Genomic DNA, 18,711 nt, shown 5'->3' on the forward strand with positions numbered 1-18,711 from the left:
GTTTGTAGAATATAAAGCTGTCATTAGGCATATTCAATGGAATTTCCCTTTAGTTAAAAACTTCCTGTCTTATGTTTATCCATTTACCCAGATTAGCACAGAAAATGTCAATATATCCTAAACACATCACTTTGAGAGCACTTTTAACCAACAAACAAATGTAAATGTTACCTTCAAATAAAAAAAAATAACATTTCCAAAGCCTATAAAATTTATCACTGTTGTTTAGATAGTATTTCTCATTCATATCCTAAGATGTGTAATCATGCAGTGACAGAAGAAATAGCCAAGATTTACATCTTTCTCCTTTATTCCTTTATTCAATCATTCATTACTTTTTTTTCTTAAAACACACCAGGAACTGTACCATTCTCTGGGGCAGAGATAGGATGGAAGTTTCTGGACTTGGTAAATTCTAAACTGTTCTATAGGTGAACAAATATCTGAATGAATAAAATAATAAACAAATAAATAAACAATTAGATCAGAAGCCAGGAAAATATGATCACTGGCCTGAATCTAGTCCGTTGCCTGGTTTTGTATAGTCCTGGAACAATAAATGATTAAATGGTTGGGGGAGATCAAGAGAGTATATTTGACATGTGACAATGATGGGAATTTATTTTCTATAGTTTTATTAGAACAGTCATATCTTCCCACTTATATCCTGTCTGAGCTAGTACCAAGACAGCAGATGTGAGTAGCTGCAAAGTGTGTCACTCACAAAGACCCAGTTTTACTACATGGGTCTTGATAGACAAGTATCACAAGTTTTCTCCCATCATAAACTAAAGAGCCTCAGAGTATAATAGGGACTGCTAGGGAAGGGGAAAGAACCCAGAAAATGAGGAGAGGGTAGAGTAGAGAGGGTGGACAGGATTTAAGCAAGTTACATGCATGTATCATGGTGTGACCCAGTGATCACATTATTGCTGTGAAGAAACACCATGAGCAAAGCAGCGTGGGGAGGACAGGGTTTATATGGCTTCCCTTCACATCACTGTTCATCAGGGAAGGAAGTCAGGACAGGAACTCAAACGTGGCAGGAACCTGGAGGCCATAGACCTTCCTACAACAAATACTAATTAAAGTGCCCTACAAGCTTGCCTACAGCCTAGTGTTACAGAGGCCGCTCCACTACTGAGGCTCCTTCTTCCCAGAGGACTTTAGCCTGTGACAAGTTGACAAAACTAACCAGGACAACAGTGAAGCTTAGTAATTTGTACAAATAACACATTTATATATATTTTTTTAAGTTACAGGCATTTTATAAAGAAGTTGTTTACTGAATTTTGGATTAATGTGCTATGAGAGCTCAGAGATGAAAATATCTTGGCAAATTAAGGGAAGGTTTTGTGAGAAGACAACTTACAAGCTGAGTCTTGAAGTTCAAGCAGGAGAGAAGAGGCCTGTGCAAAGGAACAGACACTTGAAAGAAGACACTATACGGGAGAGGCTGGGCGATGGGACCTCAAGAGACAACGGCTAGAGATGAAACTAGAATATGCTGGGGTTGTGCCACAAAGCAATTCTAGTTGTGGGATCATCAGTACAGTTACCTTCACCGGGATAATCTTTAGCTGATTAACATCGCCCCCGAAACGTGGTAGCTAAAACCAAGCATTACTCTGAGTGCCACATGAACAGAGCATTACAAAGCAGAGCAGAGCTGTTGGTGTTAATAGGAGGACTAGCTGGAGTAGCTACACCTAACCGTTGGCTTGGCTGGCTCCAGCAGACCATGCGGCATACAGCAACTGCATGAGCAACCAGAGTGGAAAGATCAGCTAATTTGATAGTGTGGAACAGCAAGGTACCATGGGTCCAGAAGGTAAGGCTCAAGAGAGTAAAGCCCAAAAGAAATCAGAAACCATTTAAAATTGACATCTTACATAATGTCATATGCATGGAAGGATATATAAGCACCATAGCTAATGCATACATTTCTGTTGCTGTTTCTGATATGGTACATATTAACAAATGCAACCCATAGAAATATCAGATAGCTGCCCAGTGGTAGTTTTAAGAACTCTTGAGAATGGCTGGCTGTAGTCTTATTCAAAATAAGAAAGGCGAGGCTGGGAAGTTGGCTTAGTGGTTAAGAGCACGTGTTCTTGCAGAGGACCAGGGTTCAATACCCAGTACCCATATAGAGTTACAAACATCTGTAACTCTAGTTCCAGGGTATCCATGGCCTCTGAGGGCACCAGACACACATGTGATGCACATACATATACACAGGCAAAACACTCAAGCACATTAAATAATAAATTTTTAAAATTAATACAAAAAGAGGAAGGCACCTCTGACTAGAGGTTGCTACAAAGACATGTTTAAATTCTTCATAGAACCCAACCGCTATCTTCTTTACTGAGACACCATACTCCATTTCTTTTATTAATGTAGATATATATGTACAAGTATGTGGAGGCCAGAGGACAAACTTCGGTGTAAACCTCAGGGATACTGCCTACCTCTTTTAAGACAGGGTCTCTTACTGGCCTTGAGCTCACCAAGGAAGCCAGCCCATCCTCCTGTCTGCATCCCCATCACTGGGATTACAAGATAAGCCATCAGGCCTGGTATTTCCAAGTGGGTCTCAAGGGCTGAGCTCAGGACATTGTGCTTGCAAGACAATGGAGTTATTCTGCCAGCCCTGGAGTTCTAGATATTTCTGATTATCAATTCTTCACTGGATCAATAGCTAACAAAGATTTCTATATCTGTGGGCTGTCTCTTCACTTGTATTACAATTTACCTTATTTAAATTACCTTAAATTGTTCCAGGAACTCAAAGAAGATGCAAAGTTTTTTTTTTTTTTCGTTTTCAAGAATAAAAACATTAAAACGAGATGGGACTGATTTGGTATTGCTTTCCATAAAGGCCAGGCTGGTCGCCACTTGTAAGTGCTCACTGATGACATGATTAATAATTTATTCACGATGTTTGCTGGGGAATGGCTGACATTTGATTTGATTGTATTTTCTTTAGAAGTCATCTTTCTTCCTTTTGCAAATTAGTCATTGATTATCTCTAATCTTCAATGTCTCTCCTATTTGTGAAAAAGACATCCACTGATAGTGGATGACAATCACATCTGCTAACTGTTCAGTGTGAGACAGAGCTCATATAAATCTAAAATTTAAATTCATTTAAAGTGTCTAGCTGCCTTGTAACTCCCTCCTCACCTGTCATGCTTCAGCTCCATCTCAAATGCTTTGCCTGCCCTCTCCAGCTTGAAAACAGTTCTCCACACAGGGGGAGCTACCAGGGATACACTCTCTGCTGTCTTTCAGATTCACTGCCACTGGCTTCCACTTAAAATGGTTCCGTTCCCTGATTCTTCTTACTAACATGCAGTGTGTATTTACGCTATGCGGTGACTTTCTAGTTTATACAGGCAAAGAAAACCTATGGACTATACATGCTGACACTATTTAAATACACTAAAAATGCTTTACATTCATAGCAGTCCACTTGGTTAAAATCTCTATTATAAAAAATGAAAAAGTTTAGGCAGTTAGAATGAGAAGAGTGACTCTTGTCTGACAAATGTCTTGGCTGTGATGACAAATCTGCAGGCACTAGGTCACTCGCCACACCGCCTGTCTCACAGGACAGAGCGGAGTCAATAGGCCCACTTCATGCAGGCCAACAAGCTGTGGGTCTTTATGGCTAGGTATCTGAACTGGAATAAATGTGCTGCTTCAATAGATGTGTAGAAGCTTTTTTTTTTTTTTTAAATTAACCTTTCTATCTTACACCTATATAAGCAAACAAAGACAGAGCAGGTGGAGTGCCTCTCACTATTTTAATTTTCCATTTTGCTGTTCATTAGAATTGACAACAACAAAAGTTCTAACAACTATTTACTGATCTGAAAGTCTTACTCTACATTTTCATCTTCCCACACACCACAGACTTTGGAAAAGTAATTAATAACTATGAGTGATTTACAGTGTTCACACACACAGCATACTTAAACAGTAAAACAAGGGCTATGAGCAGGACCACTAAGAATCAGCAGCCCTGGGAATGCACCCTAAACTGCTCTTCCCTGGAGAGCGACCTGGCCACCAATGGTTGCACTGCTGTAGTCACAAAGACAACTCAACTTCAACTTAAGTCACCAATGTGAAAAATACAAAGTTCAGTAACTGCTGGACATTTTCATATGCACTCATTAACTGGGAGTCAAATTTGAAATCTTTTGGTTCATTTTAAAATAGATACTCGAAAACTTAAAGGCAGTAAGCCATTCAGCGGGCTCTCTCCTTAGGGAATATAAAGTGACCAATATACTATGTAGCAACCCCCATCACAGTCTGATGTTTTCCCAAGTCCCAATCCCCTCACCATATGAAGATACATTGGCAGACAATTGGTGAGACCCAAATGAAATGTTCGATCTGCCAAGAGCATTGATCTGATGTTCATGTCTTCATCTGATCGAGACAGCACGGCTGTGCTCACGCTAGGGAAAGGCGAGGGAAAGATCTGCACAAACAACTCTACTGCCCTTGTAACTCTTCACATCTGTATGCTCCAACATCAAGGTTTCTTTTAAAGAGTAACTGTATACTAACAATTATACTTGGGTTATAATGGGGTTAAGGGATAAGTCTTTGGTGCTTTAATTCTTTTCTCTTTCAAGAAAAACACAAACATTCAGACAATGTGCACTAAATATGTGGCATGCTATTTCTTAATTTTAAGGCACTAGGAGAACACTTAGTCTCTGTAGTTCTTGTTACACCTCATGCCAATGGTGATAAGTAGCCTGTTGGGACATCAAGTATTCAGCTCTGTCGGAGCTCAGACAGGATCTCTCCATGAAAGGAGTGCAGACAGCTGCTAGAAAGGGGACTTCTGGAACTTAACTATGCCCTGGGCATCTACTGAGTCATCTACGGGCTGACTCTGATCCCCGAGGGCAGGTCTGTCAGAAGTCAAATCCCTCATGCACTCCCTCCATCCCTTTGTCTAAATCTGTTATAATACACTTCAACAGCAGCAACAGAAGAGGGCTGTTATAGAGTGTTTTGGAGGTGGTGTACTGAGCTCCAAACCCCTTGTCATTTTTAAAATCAGTTGTTTCTGCAAAGAGGTATCAGTGAGGGAATGGGCAGAGCCAGGTTGAAATCCTGCCAGTAACAAGCAACTGAGCCTCAAGAAGAAAGGTTCTATTACGCCCTGTTTTCTCATCTGAGAAAGAATGGGCTGGGCGACAAGATCTCTCGGTTCTCTCCAGCCTGAACACAATACAGACCTAATTCTTAGGATTCCATGCCCCTCTTTGGTCCCAGTCTGTACTTAATCAGGAATCAAGAAGACAGCAGAAGAGAGCTAGAGGGAGGAAGGAAGGAAGGAAGGAAGGAAGGAAGGAAGGAAGGCAGGCTGTGTTCTTCTGTTCCTCCATTTGCTTTCCTGTCATTTTCACTAGCAATGTCTGTACACTGGGACACAGCTGAAGCGGCATCCTCACATTACATCCCCGTAACACCAAAAGAACTCAAGTCTTATTTTTCAAAAGGACCCTAACTTTGTTTTAATTTTGGTTTAAGGAAAAGAACTTCACTATAATCTTTACATTTGGACAAAAATAAAATAAAAGCAAACTTGATGCTAAACCCTTTCAAGCATCTTGTTTTTAAGCTGGAAATCACATACTAAGAAGCATACGGCTAACTGAGGAAGGGATGAGAGGAGGCACTGAAAGGACGGGACTTTCAGAACAGCGAGCGCAGTGGCGGCGGCAGCGGTGACATTCAGTGAGCTTCGCATCACATCCTCTGCGCCACTCTTCCCATTTCACATGTACTTAGGCTTAGTCCTCATGGGTGCCTCATCACATAGGTGCTAGCACCTCCATGTTACCGAGGAAGAGATGGACACACCCAATGACGAAATAACTTATCATAAATTACATTGTAGATTCTGACATTTTCAATCAAGCCCCTAACTTGTATATCACAGACCACGGTCATTTTACCACATGAAGGGCGGCATATAAGTAGTTGGTTTTGCATGCCCCACAGTGCTTGGGAAACATGATTAGACCCAGGTGCCCAGGGAAGCACAACAGCTCTCCTCAGAAGACCAGCCTGGCCAAGAACATCTGGAACGCTGTCTGAGTGGAGTCCAGGTCAGGCACTCTGTCAGGGCCAGCAGCAGCAGGTGAGTGAGTCCTTTTGCAATGGTGACTCTTTCTGTATTTGGAATCAATTACTAGCACCATAAACTTAAATGATTTTTGGAGATGTTTCTTCAAGCTGATACAGACAGTAACTGCCCCTCTGGGCCCACTTCCTGCCACAGGACAGGTACTGAAGATGTACCTTTCGGGCTGCTATTTGAACCACTCCCCATTGAAGGAGTATCAAAACATCTGGAACTGTACATGGCACAAACCTACCTGATGTGAGAGGACTAGTGATCTTTCCTGTCTCCATCCAACCTACCCAGTTTAACAGACTCTAACAGGGTGAGGAAAGCTGGTTCGCTTTGCTTTTTAACGAAGGAGGAGACAAGGGACAGAACTCTCCAGGGGCTCTACCCTGTGTTCAACATGTTCTGTATGTGGGTCATGTGTAACAGGCATAATGGCCCCCTGCCAGGAGCCGAGGAAAACATTCTCCAACCTTCCTGTTAAGAGACACCTTAAAAGCAACTAGGTCATGGTGTCAGACTCACTGCGCAGACAGTGAGAAGAGCCAGGTTTGTTTAAGGGTCTCCTCCATGACATGTGACCTGCTCAAACAACACAAGAGCTGAGTTCAGAGTCAAAAGTTCACTTTGGGTCCTGGAAAAGTATGTTGTGGAAATAATTATAGTTTCTAGTCTTTAGAACAAAATGAAGCAAAGAATGAAACCAGAAGTAGGACACAGGAAAAAAAAATCCCTTAAACAAACAAAAAAGTTACTTTGGGAATGAATGCTCCTGACTGAACTCTTAAGCCTAGACTAAAGGGGCAGCAGACAGCTTCCTCGCCAAAACCACACCCAGCATTCCCAAGTCACAAGATGGTGACACTGCACAGAATCAGCATAACAGGTCTAAAGAAAAATTCCATTCTCTGAAAAGAAAAGATCCTATCCTCTAAGCATGAATCGCAGCACTGGAGTCAATGCTATTCTGTTAGGTGAATTAGGTGATGGAATCATTACTGTTTTCAAAATGAAATAAACAATGTACCTGAGATAGCTTCCAAAATAAGCAACAATGTTTGGGTGTTTGCAGTCTTTCATCATAATGATCTCTTGCTGTACAACCGCAAAGTCTTCTCCTAGGACACAAAGCAAGTATGTTGGTAAGAGTCAAAATGTTCATTTACTTTAAAACATGTGAAGATAACAAACTTATGATTAACTATAACATAGTTATAAATTTTATATCCAATGCAACCAGTTCATTAGTGGCATTACTTTTAATAACAATTCCAACCTTACTTGAGAGGAACATAGCACTGCAGTGAAAAGTACAAGTGTCCACCCCAGACTCCTGGGTTCCAATTCTGTTCACTTGGCATACACGCTTAGACAAATTACTTATCTCTTTGTGCTGATTTCCTGCTCAGTAAAAAAGACAACTGACGTCACAGGGCTGCACACCTGGAAAAAGCCTGGCAGGGTAATAGTTTCCATAAAGACATTTACTGCTAGTACTATCACACCTTGGGCATTATCAAGGAAATACATATTATAAATAGTCTTCAGTAGGAAATAGCCATTCCTTTCCTTGTTACTAAACAACATCTGGCTGGTTGTGGTAGCCACACACCTTTAGACAGGCCAATGGAGAAGAGACAGGAGAATCACTAACATTCAGCATAAAGAGCCAATTTTCAAGTTAGAGGAAGACCTAACCCTGGGTACATGAAGGTGGTGATCTCTACAGTGCTGGAAGGGCCCACAGTCTAGCAGTGTGCCTAAGGGTGACCCCTGTGCACAGGCCTCTTCCGCTTAGCCCTTTCCCAACAGTGGAAGGCTGAGAGAGGATAAACTATTAGCCAATTGTAAGCCCTGCGCCCTGCTTGTCCAAATTCTTCAAAATAAGACCTGGCAATCCCACAGCACTATCTATCACAAGCTGTGGCTACTGAGTGAGCATGGAAAGAAACACAAGTGCAGGGAGGGTAGTATGAACCAGAGGCAGGAGAGAGAGGAAATAAAGGGCGCACTCATACCTAAACCAAAGCAACTCAATGATTAGTATAATAACCCATGGACAGCCAAATAAAATGGATATTAATGGCAAAGTAAAAAAGACGGCTCTACCCATGACTGCTCACATCAAAGCATGAGGCTGTCAGAGTAAGAAGCCCTGACATTTCTGGCCATGGTGTTTTCTTATTGACTTGAGGAACCGTCCGAACTCAGCTCAATCCCTCCTCACTCTATGTCCTAATTACAAGGAAAAAAGTAGTGGAGAGGAGATGGTGTGTCAGGACCGTAGTTACTTAAGTCTATGTGTGCAAAATCACAAGTCCCTAAAAGAGAACAGGAATTCTCAAAAATTCACACCACCCAGTCCCCGTGTGTGTTCATTACACACCCCTTTAAGAATTCCTGATCTTTAGTTTATTAGGAAGAAATTCAAGTTAGTTTCATGGACATGTGACATACTTTGGAGGGTCTGAACATTTGCTTTGTCACCTGTCCTGGAATATTACTGTCTGCAGTCCCATGCAAGAGCTGTATATGGTCAAGGTTGATCTAGTCAGCACAACACTCAACGGCTGAAGCTTTCTCTCTCGGGAGGCCTAACAGTTATTAGTGGTCATTACAGAGAAAATGATCTATGGGCAGTGTGAGGAGAGACAGGAGGAGGAAGGGCGTTTAATGAGACAACTGAATGACAAGTGAGTCTTACCTCCTCCCATAAGGCGAAGACACACTTTTGTAAGACCAGGGCTCCTGTATCACACAGCCACCTTAGCAGGGTCTTCTCTATGAACTACAGTAACCTATTAACTATACAGTCATCTCCACACACATCATGTCTGTGTCTACATCCTCACTAGAACACAGTCCTCTAGGACAGGATCATGCCTACCTGACTTCCATATCCTTAGCATGTGACACATCTGAGTGGATCCATACACAGGAGCACACAGCTCCTCCAGGGGACAACAGTTGAGAACAACAATGCTGGGGCTAGTGTTAAGCAACAACTGGCAAGCCTTGTACTTTGGGCCATTTACTCCCCCTTTTCATATTAGTGGCTTCAGTTTCAACATTGTTTCCTATGAAGTGTTACTGACCCAAATATATCACCCCTATGATTATGAGTATATACAAGTTAAACCAACATGTCAAAATTCAAAGAAAGCTTCCACACCTTCAGCTAGTAAGGTAACTGAGGTATGTAAATTTAGGTAGGAAAAAAAGAAAACACAGCTTATGAATTAGTAAACCAAACGAGTTGAATAGCTGACTCAGAGAACTTTCTTCAAAGCTTGTATGAAATTGCAAAGATAAGTAAACAAGGAAAAAGTTCCTAACACATTTAGCTAGGACAACAAAGGGCAGAAAGTTAAATGAGATAACTTCCTAGATTGCTTTTCAATTCTACATCAGTTTTTGAATAAGACATGAATTCACATTTCAGAAGAGGCACCTGTAGACCCCTTGAGGCACGAGTGGCCAGGCCCTGCCACCACACTGCTCTACCCTCACCCAGACTACTCTATTGGCCATAGCGGCTGCTTCCAGCATCTCCAGATGCAGGTGGCGAGCTCCGCCTTACAGGGGGTAAAAGCCAAGGATCAGGTCACAAAATCCCAACAATTCCTGAATTTACCCCAGGATTAGGGCACAGAATCCCACCAATTCTTGAGCTCTCCCCAAGATCAGGCCAAAGAATCCCACCAATCTGGGCCACTCTGGAAAGCTCCACCCTCAAGAAACCCTATATAAATCCTGTCCTCCTGTTCAATTCTTCGTTGCTTCTCACCTGAGCAGAGACAGGCATTCTTCTGTGTCTTTCCCAATAAACCCCTTGTGTGAGGTTTGATGTTGTGGTATTCCTTGGCTCCCAACTGCCAGGATACCTTTCCCCTCAGAGTTGTAACACCACATCCCTCCCACACACTCTCCTGCCCGATAAAACAACAACAACAAAAAAACAAACCTGAGATAAGCCAGGCAGGCCTTTAATCCAAGGGGGGGGGGAGAGGGGAGAGCACACGACAGGGAGCAGAGGCAGGTGGATCTCAGTGAGTTCGAGGGCAACCTGGTCTATAAGAGCTCTAGTTCCAGGGAAGGCCCCAAAGCTACAGAGAAATCCTGTTTGAAAAACAAAACAAAACCCTGAAATAAACAGGTAGGCTGACAAGTGGACCATGTAATGAATGAAGAATCACAAAAGAGGCAGAAAAATATAGTCATGTGAAGTTCTTAGAACAAATACAGTATAAGATTATACCTAACATACAGGAAATATTCAAGAAACGTTAACCATAACACACAGATGAAAATTCAATGATGGTCCCCAGGGGTCTTTGTCCCAGAAACTGATGAATGTTATGTGGCAAAGGGGTTTTCAGGGACAGTAAAAGTGATGACTCTAAGACAGGGCTACCATCCTGACTGTGGGAGACAACTGACAACTGGTGCAGGAGTTTGGGAATGTTACTTCAGAAGTTGGAAAAGGCAAGAAAGCAGATTCACCCTTAGGAAGATCAGGACTGAGCTACATACCAATGGAAAAGCTAGGGTGTCTAGTTGTAGCGAGCTGCATGGAATCACACCTGATGGAGATGTATAATCAACTCCTATGGCTAAGGCCTGACCTATGTATGCTATGATCACGCAATGATCATCAGCTGCTTGCATATGCGTGGGCCTATGGGCAGTGCCCACCTGGCAATCCGGGATTGGCAGCCCATGCCTACTTAAGGGGAGAGAGAGGTTTGCCCAGAGGAGAGAGAGGTCAGAGAGGAAAAGTGAGAAAGTGAATAAAGTCCTGGAATAAACTGCAGTGAGAAGAGCTCCGGTGGTCACGTCATCCTTGCGGGACGAGGGTGACCGTGACATCTAGTAATAACGCATGCACATCTGATCAAAAACCCTTTCATAGGGTGCCCAAATTATACAACAGGAAAATGGCAGTCTTTACAACAAATGGTGCCGAGAGAACTGGATGTCCACACGTCCAAAAAAAAAAAAAAATGAACCAGCACAGTTCACGTACAGAGATAAAAATGACTCAGAAATGGATTAAAAACTTAAATGCAAGACTAGAAATTGAAAAGCTCCTATGAAAAACAGGCAAAAACATTCGTAGCATTGGTCTTAGCAAATGATATCAAAACAAGGCCAAAAACACAGAGAACAACAAAACAAAAATAAGAACAGTGTGACTATAATCTGTGCATTGGAAAGAACAATAGACTTGGAAAAGGCAGCCTACCCAAGGAAGGAAAACACCTGCAGACCACCCACCTGGTAAGAGGCTACTGTCTAAAATATAGGAAGCAAGCAATCAAATAACTCCATTAAAAATTTAATGAAGAGTGAACAAGCATGCAATTCTCACAAGATGTATAAAGATAAAACATCTTATGTACAACTATAAATACATTCAATTTTCATTTGCCAATCTTCAAAATTTGAAATTACAAATAGTGTTTCTGAGGATGCCAAGAAATTGGACCTCTTGGATATGGTTGATAAGCATATGAAATTGTACAGCTACTATTGTTAGGGATGTTAAGGTCCTGGAAAAGTCCCACAGAAGACCACCATCCATGTATGCAATCAGCAAGAGCGTTTATTATCTTTTTTTTTTTAATTTATTTATTTATTAAAGATTTCTGTCTCTTCCCAGCCACCGCCTCCCATTTCCCTCCCCCTCCCCCCCAATTAAGTCCCCCCCCCCCCAGCGTTTATTATCTTGAGAAGGTACTAAGCATGCTGGGACTGCGTATCCAACACAAAGGCAAAAACGGTGGTGGGGGAACAAAAGAAAAGTTTTCAGGATCTTTCATACACAACTAAAGGAATTCTAAAAGCAGTGTGATCATTCTATCTAGGATTGGTTTATGCAAGTGACAATCATATCAGTATGTTTCTAATTGGTTAGGGCTAGCAGGGGTGGGCTAAGACTATAGGGTTTCCATTCTTGGACAAGTCTGGACAAGTCCCAGGCTTTGTTCTTATTCCGTTATTGCCTTGAGGTACCTGATGGGAGGAGGGGAGTTGGTCCTGTCCTAGTAAATGAGATTCTCCTTGTCCTTACTGCTGTGTGTGTGTGTGTGTGTGTGTGTGTGTGTATGAGTGTGTGTGGTGTCACGGTGACTGATTGCATTTTGTTTCTTCCTCAGAAACTGACTTGTTCAGTTTCAGGAGGCTGGAACTGAGGCCTAATTCTTAACTGAGTTCTTAGGGACCTGCCATGGTATTTGCCTGGCCCTCTCAATGGGGAGCTTACTCTGCCAGTTTATAGCCAAATCAAAGTATTCCACCTGGTTGGGACTACACTCAGGTATTTGGTATTAGTCTCTGTTTACCTGGTTCCCATTGCTGACCACCTTACTGCTAGGCTGGCAGTTGACTTTTATTTTGAGCAAGCTAACAATAGGACCTACATCCTCAACTGCAATGCCAGCTACATCAACCAAAGAATAAATTCAGCTACTAACTATGCCCCCTAAAATGGGGCAAAGTCAACGATAAGACTCATGCCCACAGATCCAGTGGAGAATGTGACAGGGCAAAGAACACAGAGGTCTTCTATCTCGTATTTTTGCTGAGGCCATTTCAGGCTTATCAATAATTTTATCTCGATGGAAAATTCCATGGAAAACTACCAAACTCTATCCTCGGACCCTGAAGTCAAGATGCCACCACAGCTAGCTTCTGTTAAACTGCTTGCTTCTGCAAAGCCCCCCTGCAGTTGCCAAGAGAGCCGTCAGGATGTGATTTTTTGCCTTCAAAAACCCTGTGCTGTGGACCCCTGGGCTACACTTAGGACCTAAATATCTGTGTGTAATGCCAGTAGCCGGCAATTAAGACTTTCATCTGGTAGAAACTGTGTCTTGAGTGGTCATCTCCGCAGGGCTCCCTGTAACACTATAGAAAACAATTCAGAGGTTTCCCCAAATCAGATCCATATGATTCAGTAATACTGCTTTTGAGCAGATATTCAAAAGAAATGAAAACAGGATCTAAGAGTATTTGCTTCTTCTTGTTCATTGCAGTATTGTTCATAATAACTGAGGTAGCAACAACCCACATATCCACCGACAAATAAATGGGATAAACAATGTTATAAGCACACACACACACACACCACACATACACACACAATGAAATACCATTCAGCCATAAAATAAAATGGAAATCCTGTCATGTGCCTTGCTACAAAAATTCCTGAAAAGCAGCTATGTCTGGCTGTGAATCAAAAACTCCTGAAGGAGTCTGTACAGAGACTGATGGACCAAATGGACTTTCAGTGCCATGTAGAGAATGGGATTCTGCAGGTTCAGAAGCTGAACATCCTTGCTCCATTCTGTAATGAAACTAATATCTTGTGCTAATGAATAAAAATCTTTTTTAGAATCTACCAACTTAGCAGACCACTAGCTTCTACCAATCCAAAATCTAAGAATGTCATCAGACAGCAACTTAGTCCTACAGAATAGCTTCCCCATCTCACTGTGCCCACCTCTTTGGTATATCCACCTATGGGGGATTGAAAAAAATAAAAAGCCCCATGAAGGGAGTGACATTATTAGGAGGTGTGGCCTTGTTGGAGAAGTGTGTAACTGTAGGGGTGGGCTTTGAGGTCTCCTATGCTCAAACTACACTCAGTTGATTCCTGTTGTCTCGGGATTAAGATGTAGAACTCTTAGCTCCTTCTCCAGCATCATGTCTGCCTGCATGCCGCCATGTCCCACGATGAAGATAATGGACTAAATCTCTGAAACTGTAAGCACCCCCAATTAAATGTTTTCCTTTATAAGAGTTGCCATGGTCATAGTGTCTCTTCGCAGCAATAGACACCACCAATGCATTTTAAGCTTGCTTTGATTTATGACTTCCTTTGTTCTGCAAAACTATAAAAACCTTGTGAAACTGCTTCCATGTTGGAACATGGAAATCAGGGTAACCTAAATCTGTGTTCCTGGGACTAGGTCACTCAAAATGGCTCCAGAAGACTACCTTATTACGTTTAAAATGAAACTTTTTTTTTCATTAACAGCTAACATGAATGGAACTGAAGGCTGATATGCTAAATGAAAAGCTCTACAGGATTCTAACTTGCACCAAGAATTAAAAATAGCCAATCTAATAGAAAATAGAATGATCACTACCAAAAACTGGAGGAAGGGTGGGGTGAGGAGTTGATGTTCAAAGGCTACAAATTTTAATCATACATAGTCACAAACTCTTTTTTTTTTTTTTTTTTGGTTTTTCGAGACAGGGTTTCTCTGTGGTTTTGGAGCCTGTCCTGGAACTAGCTCCTGTAGACCAGGCTGGTCTCGAACTCACAGAGATCCGCCTGCCTCTGCCTCCCCAGTGCTGGGATTAAAGGCGTGCGCCACCACCGCCCGGCTCACAAACTCTTTAGTATAACAGTCTTCTTATAGCAACAAGACTGTATTAGATACCTAAATTCATTAAGAGGGTGGATATCAGGCTGTATACTATACTAATAAATGGTCCTAGAAACAGAAAAGTTTGAACATGGACTATAGAACATATACAAGGTTTCTTGTCCCAACGTTGTAGCATTAAAATTAAAGAGCTAATAAGTAAACATTTTTGCAGCTGATCACCGAGACACACAGGTGGGAAAGAGGAAGAAAGTGTAGATAAAATAAAAGATCCTCGGTCACTTCATTTGTAAGCATCAAGAACTTTAGGAGGTAAGTACTCTGTATAGAACTGCCAGCCTGGACAAAAAGAGTGTTACATAGGTGATTCAAGGACAGCTCTACCCATAAGGCAGTGCAGAGAAACAACTGGTGACGGGGATCTGCCTCAGTGCGCAGGTGCCAGGTAAGTGCCTTCCCCGAACACCCATCCCTCTGTGAGGAAACACAAAGCAGAGTGCCTCGCCAACTACTACAGGCAGAAAACCACAACCAGAGCTGACAGGAAAGAAGGCTCATGAAACACTACTTTGGGAAAGTGGCGGAATGGAGTCTTACTGGAGTCTCATCACTTTTAGATTCTGTTCTGCTACTTAACGCATGCTGCTCTCACAGGAACAAAAACCCACCCCGCCCCATGATTTTCCCTGCTCATCACTGTCAGTATTTTTCACTGGGTTGGAAATGGGTGAATGTTCTCATTTAGGAGACTTACTCCTATAGCTGACAGCTAATAAATCACTTATCTGCATTTATATCCTACTCCAGTAACTGGTGCTACAAGTGATACAAGTAATTATACTCAACTTGAAAGACTGACTTTAAGTCACTAAAGAAGGAAGAGCTAAGAGGCCTGTAGCAGACAGTATTCCCCTTGTCAGAATTTGAGTGAAGGGACACTAGCCCAAGTATGTGACTTGCTAAAAACCACATATTCCATAAGTTAAGCACCAAGGTCTCTTTCTGTATTTGACCACTTCCTCCTCCTGAGGCTGGCTACCAAGGTCCAGCTATTAAAGTATTGAAGTCCAACAAACAGAAGCCCCCTTTGGTTGCCCCAATTAACATGCCAATCAAAATTAAACACCTTACCCTAACACGGGGTTCCCTGTACACCTTTATAAAGTGCCATTTTCCTATGTGCCTGTCTCCTTTCTATCCAGAAGCAGTCCCTTTGGGGACAAATACCCCTGCCCCCTTTCCTTCCCCTTCTCCCTTTATCTCCTTTCTTTGTCCCTTATGTCCTCTGTCCCTCTGGGGCAATAAATCATCTGTGTGCTGAGAACTTGGTCTTGGGGGTCCTGAGCTTGTCCTTTCACTGAGCATGAAGCCCAAGTGGACATGTGCTCACTAGCCAGCTTCAATGGAAACACTTATCTTGATCTGTCTTTATATTCTGTTCAAACTGGGTCTTAAGAGTCGGCAGTGTTCTAGCGCAAGCAAGTTTAAAACCAAAGAAACAGATCTTTAATCTCACAAAATCAGGTTCTCTGATGCACTGCAAACAAGGAAATCACACACCAGAGGAATCTTGGACCATCTCAGCAAATGCAGGACAAGGCAGTTATTACAGGATTCACTATTTGGAGAGGAATGGAGCTGAGGTGAAGTCCAAACAAAGCAGCGTTTTGTCAGGCTTAGAATAAATACAAGCACTGGGCTGCAAAGCAAAGGCAAGGTCCTTTCTTCCCATGGAGGATGAAGTTAGGACAGACATGTTGCTGTGTCATCCAAGTCAAAAATCAACATAGTATATTTAAAGATTCATTTTACTTTAATCTGTATGAGTGGTTTCCTGCATGTATATTATTACATGTACCGCATTTGTTCCTAGTGTCTGCAGAGGCCAGAAGAGAGCCCTGGGTCCCTCTGAAACTGGAGCTGTAGATGGCTGTGACCTGCTGTGTGGATCGTGGGAACTGAACCCAGGTCTTCTCCAAGAAAAAGCGTTCTTAACCACTGCCCCAGAGAGTCCCAGCTGTGGAATTGGACTGTCAGGATTCAAAATCCTAGCCCTCCATTAATCAGGGCAAAGTTCTTCAATTTCTTTAACTATAAAAAATAGAGGTAACAACGTAAGGATTAAATGAGTCAATGCATGTAACTCACTTAGAACAGTGGCTGGCACAGATTAAGTTTAAACAAATGGTAGCTATTAGTAGCAACAAATGCCCTAGCTTAAACTAACTCATCTCTAGCTCCATGCTCATCTCCATACCTTCCTCACTAATTTGATTTGTCTACTGAGTATTTACTAAGAGGCACCGAGAATCTTGTGAAAAACCAAACTTGTCTTCATAGAAATGTCAGTCCAGTGAAGACTGTGGCACTACATTCTTACAAATGCCTCCCCTTCCCAGCCCCCTTTAATGTGAAAAACTTTTAATGCTAAAATATTGACTCATTTATGGTGAAAAGATGCCACACTCCCAATGACTTGTCAGGAAGAGACAATGATTTCTTTTAGGACAATATTACATTTGTTCCTGAAAACTCTAATACTAACCAGAATGGGTCTTAATCTAATACTCAGTATTTGTAGCATTTTCCTAATTCTTGACATTTTACTTTTAACATATTCATACATCTGTCTTTCATACCCTTCTGATCCACACATGTGCACAGCAAAAACAGCTGATAGAAAACTAATAACCTGTCTTACAGCTAGGGTGGTGAGAATTTTCTCTGTGATTAGTCAGCCCTAAAACCAGGAAAATCTTAGGCAAAAGCCAATGAATCTGTCATCAATTTATAGCAGATGACACTGCACACAGGGAAAAACAAAGGTCAACCAAAACTTTCCAACTTCATAAGCACTGATCACATGAACCCCAAAGGACCATCCTATACCACAGTCACATGTTCCGTGCCTGACTACACCCCAAAAGGACCATCCTATACCACAGCCACATGTTCCGTGCCTGACTACACCCCAAAAGGACCATCCTATACCACAGCCACATGTTCCGTGCCTGACTACACCCAGCCCAGTGCTCGTCTTGAACAGGCATTTTATCACTTGTCACTCATGGAGAAAACACCTCTCTATGAATGTGTATGTGTGTGATCACAGTGATATGAACACACACATACATACATGTACATGCAGCATAACACAATGACAATTATAGCTAAGTTCTCCACATTTGTATATGAGCAATAGTTACATACTAAAGTATTTCCATATCTGAATTTCCATTGGACACATATCAGTGTCAGACGGCATACACACATATATAATTCATACATGTACCCATACACTCACATACAAATGGGGAGGGGAAGGGGGAAACAAAAACACCACTCTTGCTCTCCATACTGTTTGACACATTTCTCTGTCACTGAACCTCCAATACATACTGCAATTCTCATCTGGGGTTGGTAACATCTTATTAGTTCAAAAAGACAACGCCCCCCTTTGACCAGAACTCATTTCCTCTTCAGTTCCACCAACCTGGCTGCATAAGCATCACATTCTCTTACCTTCTTACCCTAGAAAAACCCACCATAAATCACAAGTCCCTCTCTAGCGAATGCACCACATCTTGCTTGCACTTTGCACAAGAGGCCTCAAGAGGAGACTCTTTCCTGCCATCTCCATTTCCTTTCCTCTCATTCTCTCTTACAGCTCTTTCAATCCACTGAACCGCTCTTATTAAACCCATCAATGCAAATATGTGGTCCTCAGTTTTCATTGTTATCCATACCATTAACATTATGTCAAGACTTTCTCCTGGGGTCTGAAAATACTCAGTATGTTTGTGTCCTAGCAAAATGACTCTGGTAGTTTATGGTCAAGCTTTCTTTGCTGAATTCTCCTCTAGTAGACCTCTAACAGAATTAACCTTGGGCTCCAACCTCAGCACTTTCTTCTCTAGCAACACTTCTTCCTGGTGATATCATCCCCCTATCTTCTTGCTTCAAGAGTTAGTTGTATTCTGAGGATCTTGAAACTGCACCACTAGCCTGGCTTCTCCTGGAATTACAGGTGCATGTCCACTGTTAGTCAACATGGGCATGCTAAGTCACATGCTAAAACATACACAGTAAAACTGGGTTATTGGTCCTACTGACCCTGTTCCTCAAAAGAGTTGGGACATCTATGATCAC

The 18,711-nt window shown here is 42.1% G+C and overlaps 1 protein-coding gene across 4 annotated transcripts in view; it reads right to left on the bottom strand.

Annotated features, from left to right (window-relative positions):
- Map4k3 (mitogen-activated protein kinase kinase kinase kinase 3) overlaps window positions 1-18,711 on the bottom strand; it is a 164,534-nt gene that overhangs the window by 84,807 nt on the left and 61,016 nt on the right. For all 4 annotated transcript variants that reach the window (XM_041631040.1, XM_041631039.1, XM_041631038.1 and 1 more), the window contains exon 3: window positions 7,197-7,287. In XM_041631040.1, coding sequence (XP_041486974.1) covers window positions 7,197-7,287 — 91 coding nt within the window. The remainder of the gene's footprint in view (window positions 1-7,196; window positions 7,288-18,711) is intronic.

Source organism: Microtus oregoni, unplaced genomic scaffold (assembly GCF_018167655.1).
Source record: "Microtus oregoni isolate MIOR12 unplaced genomic scaffold, Mior012 000036F_ref0000092, whole genome shotgun sequence".
Classification (NCBI taxonomy): domain Eukaryota; kingdom Metazoa; phylum Chordata; class Mammalia; order Rodentia; family Cricetidae; genus Microtus; species Microtus oregoni.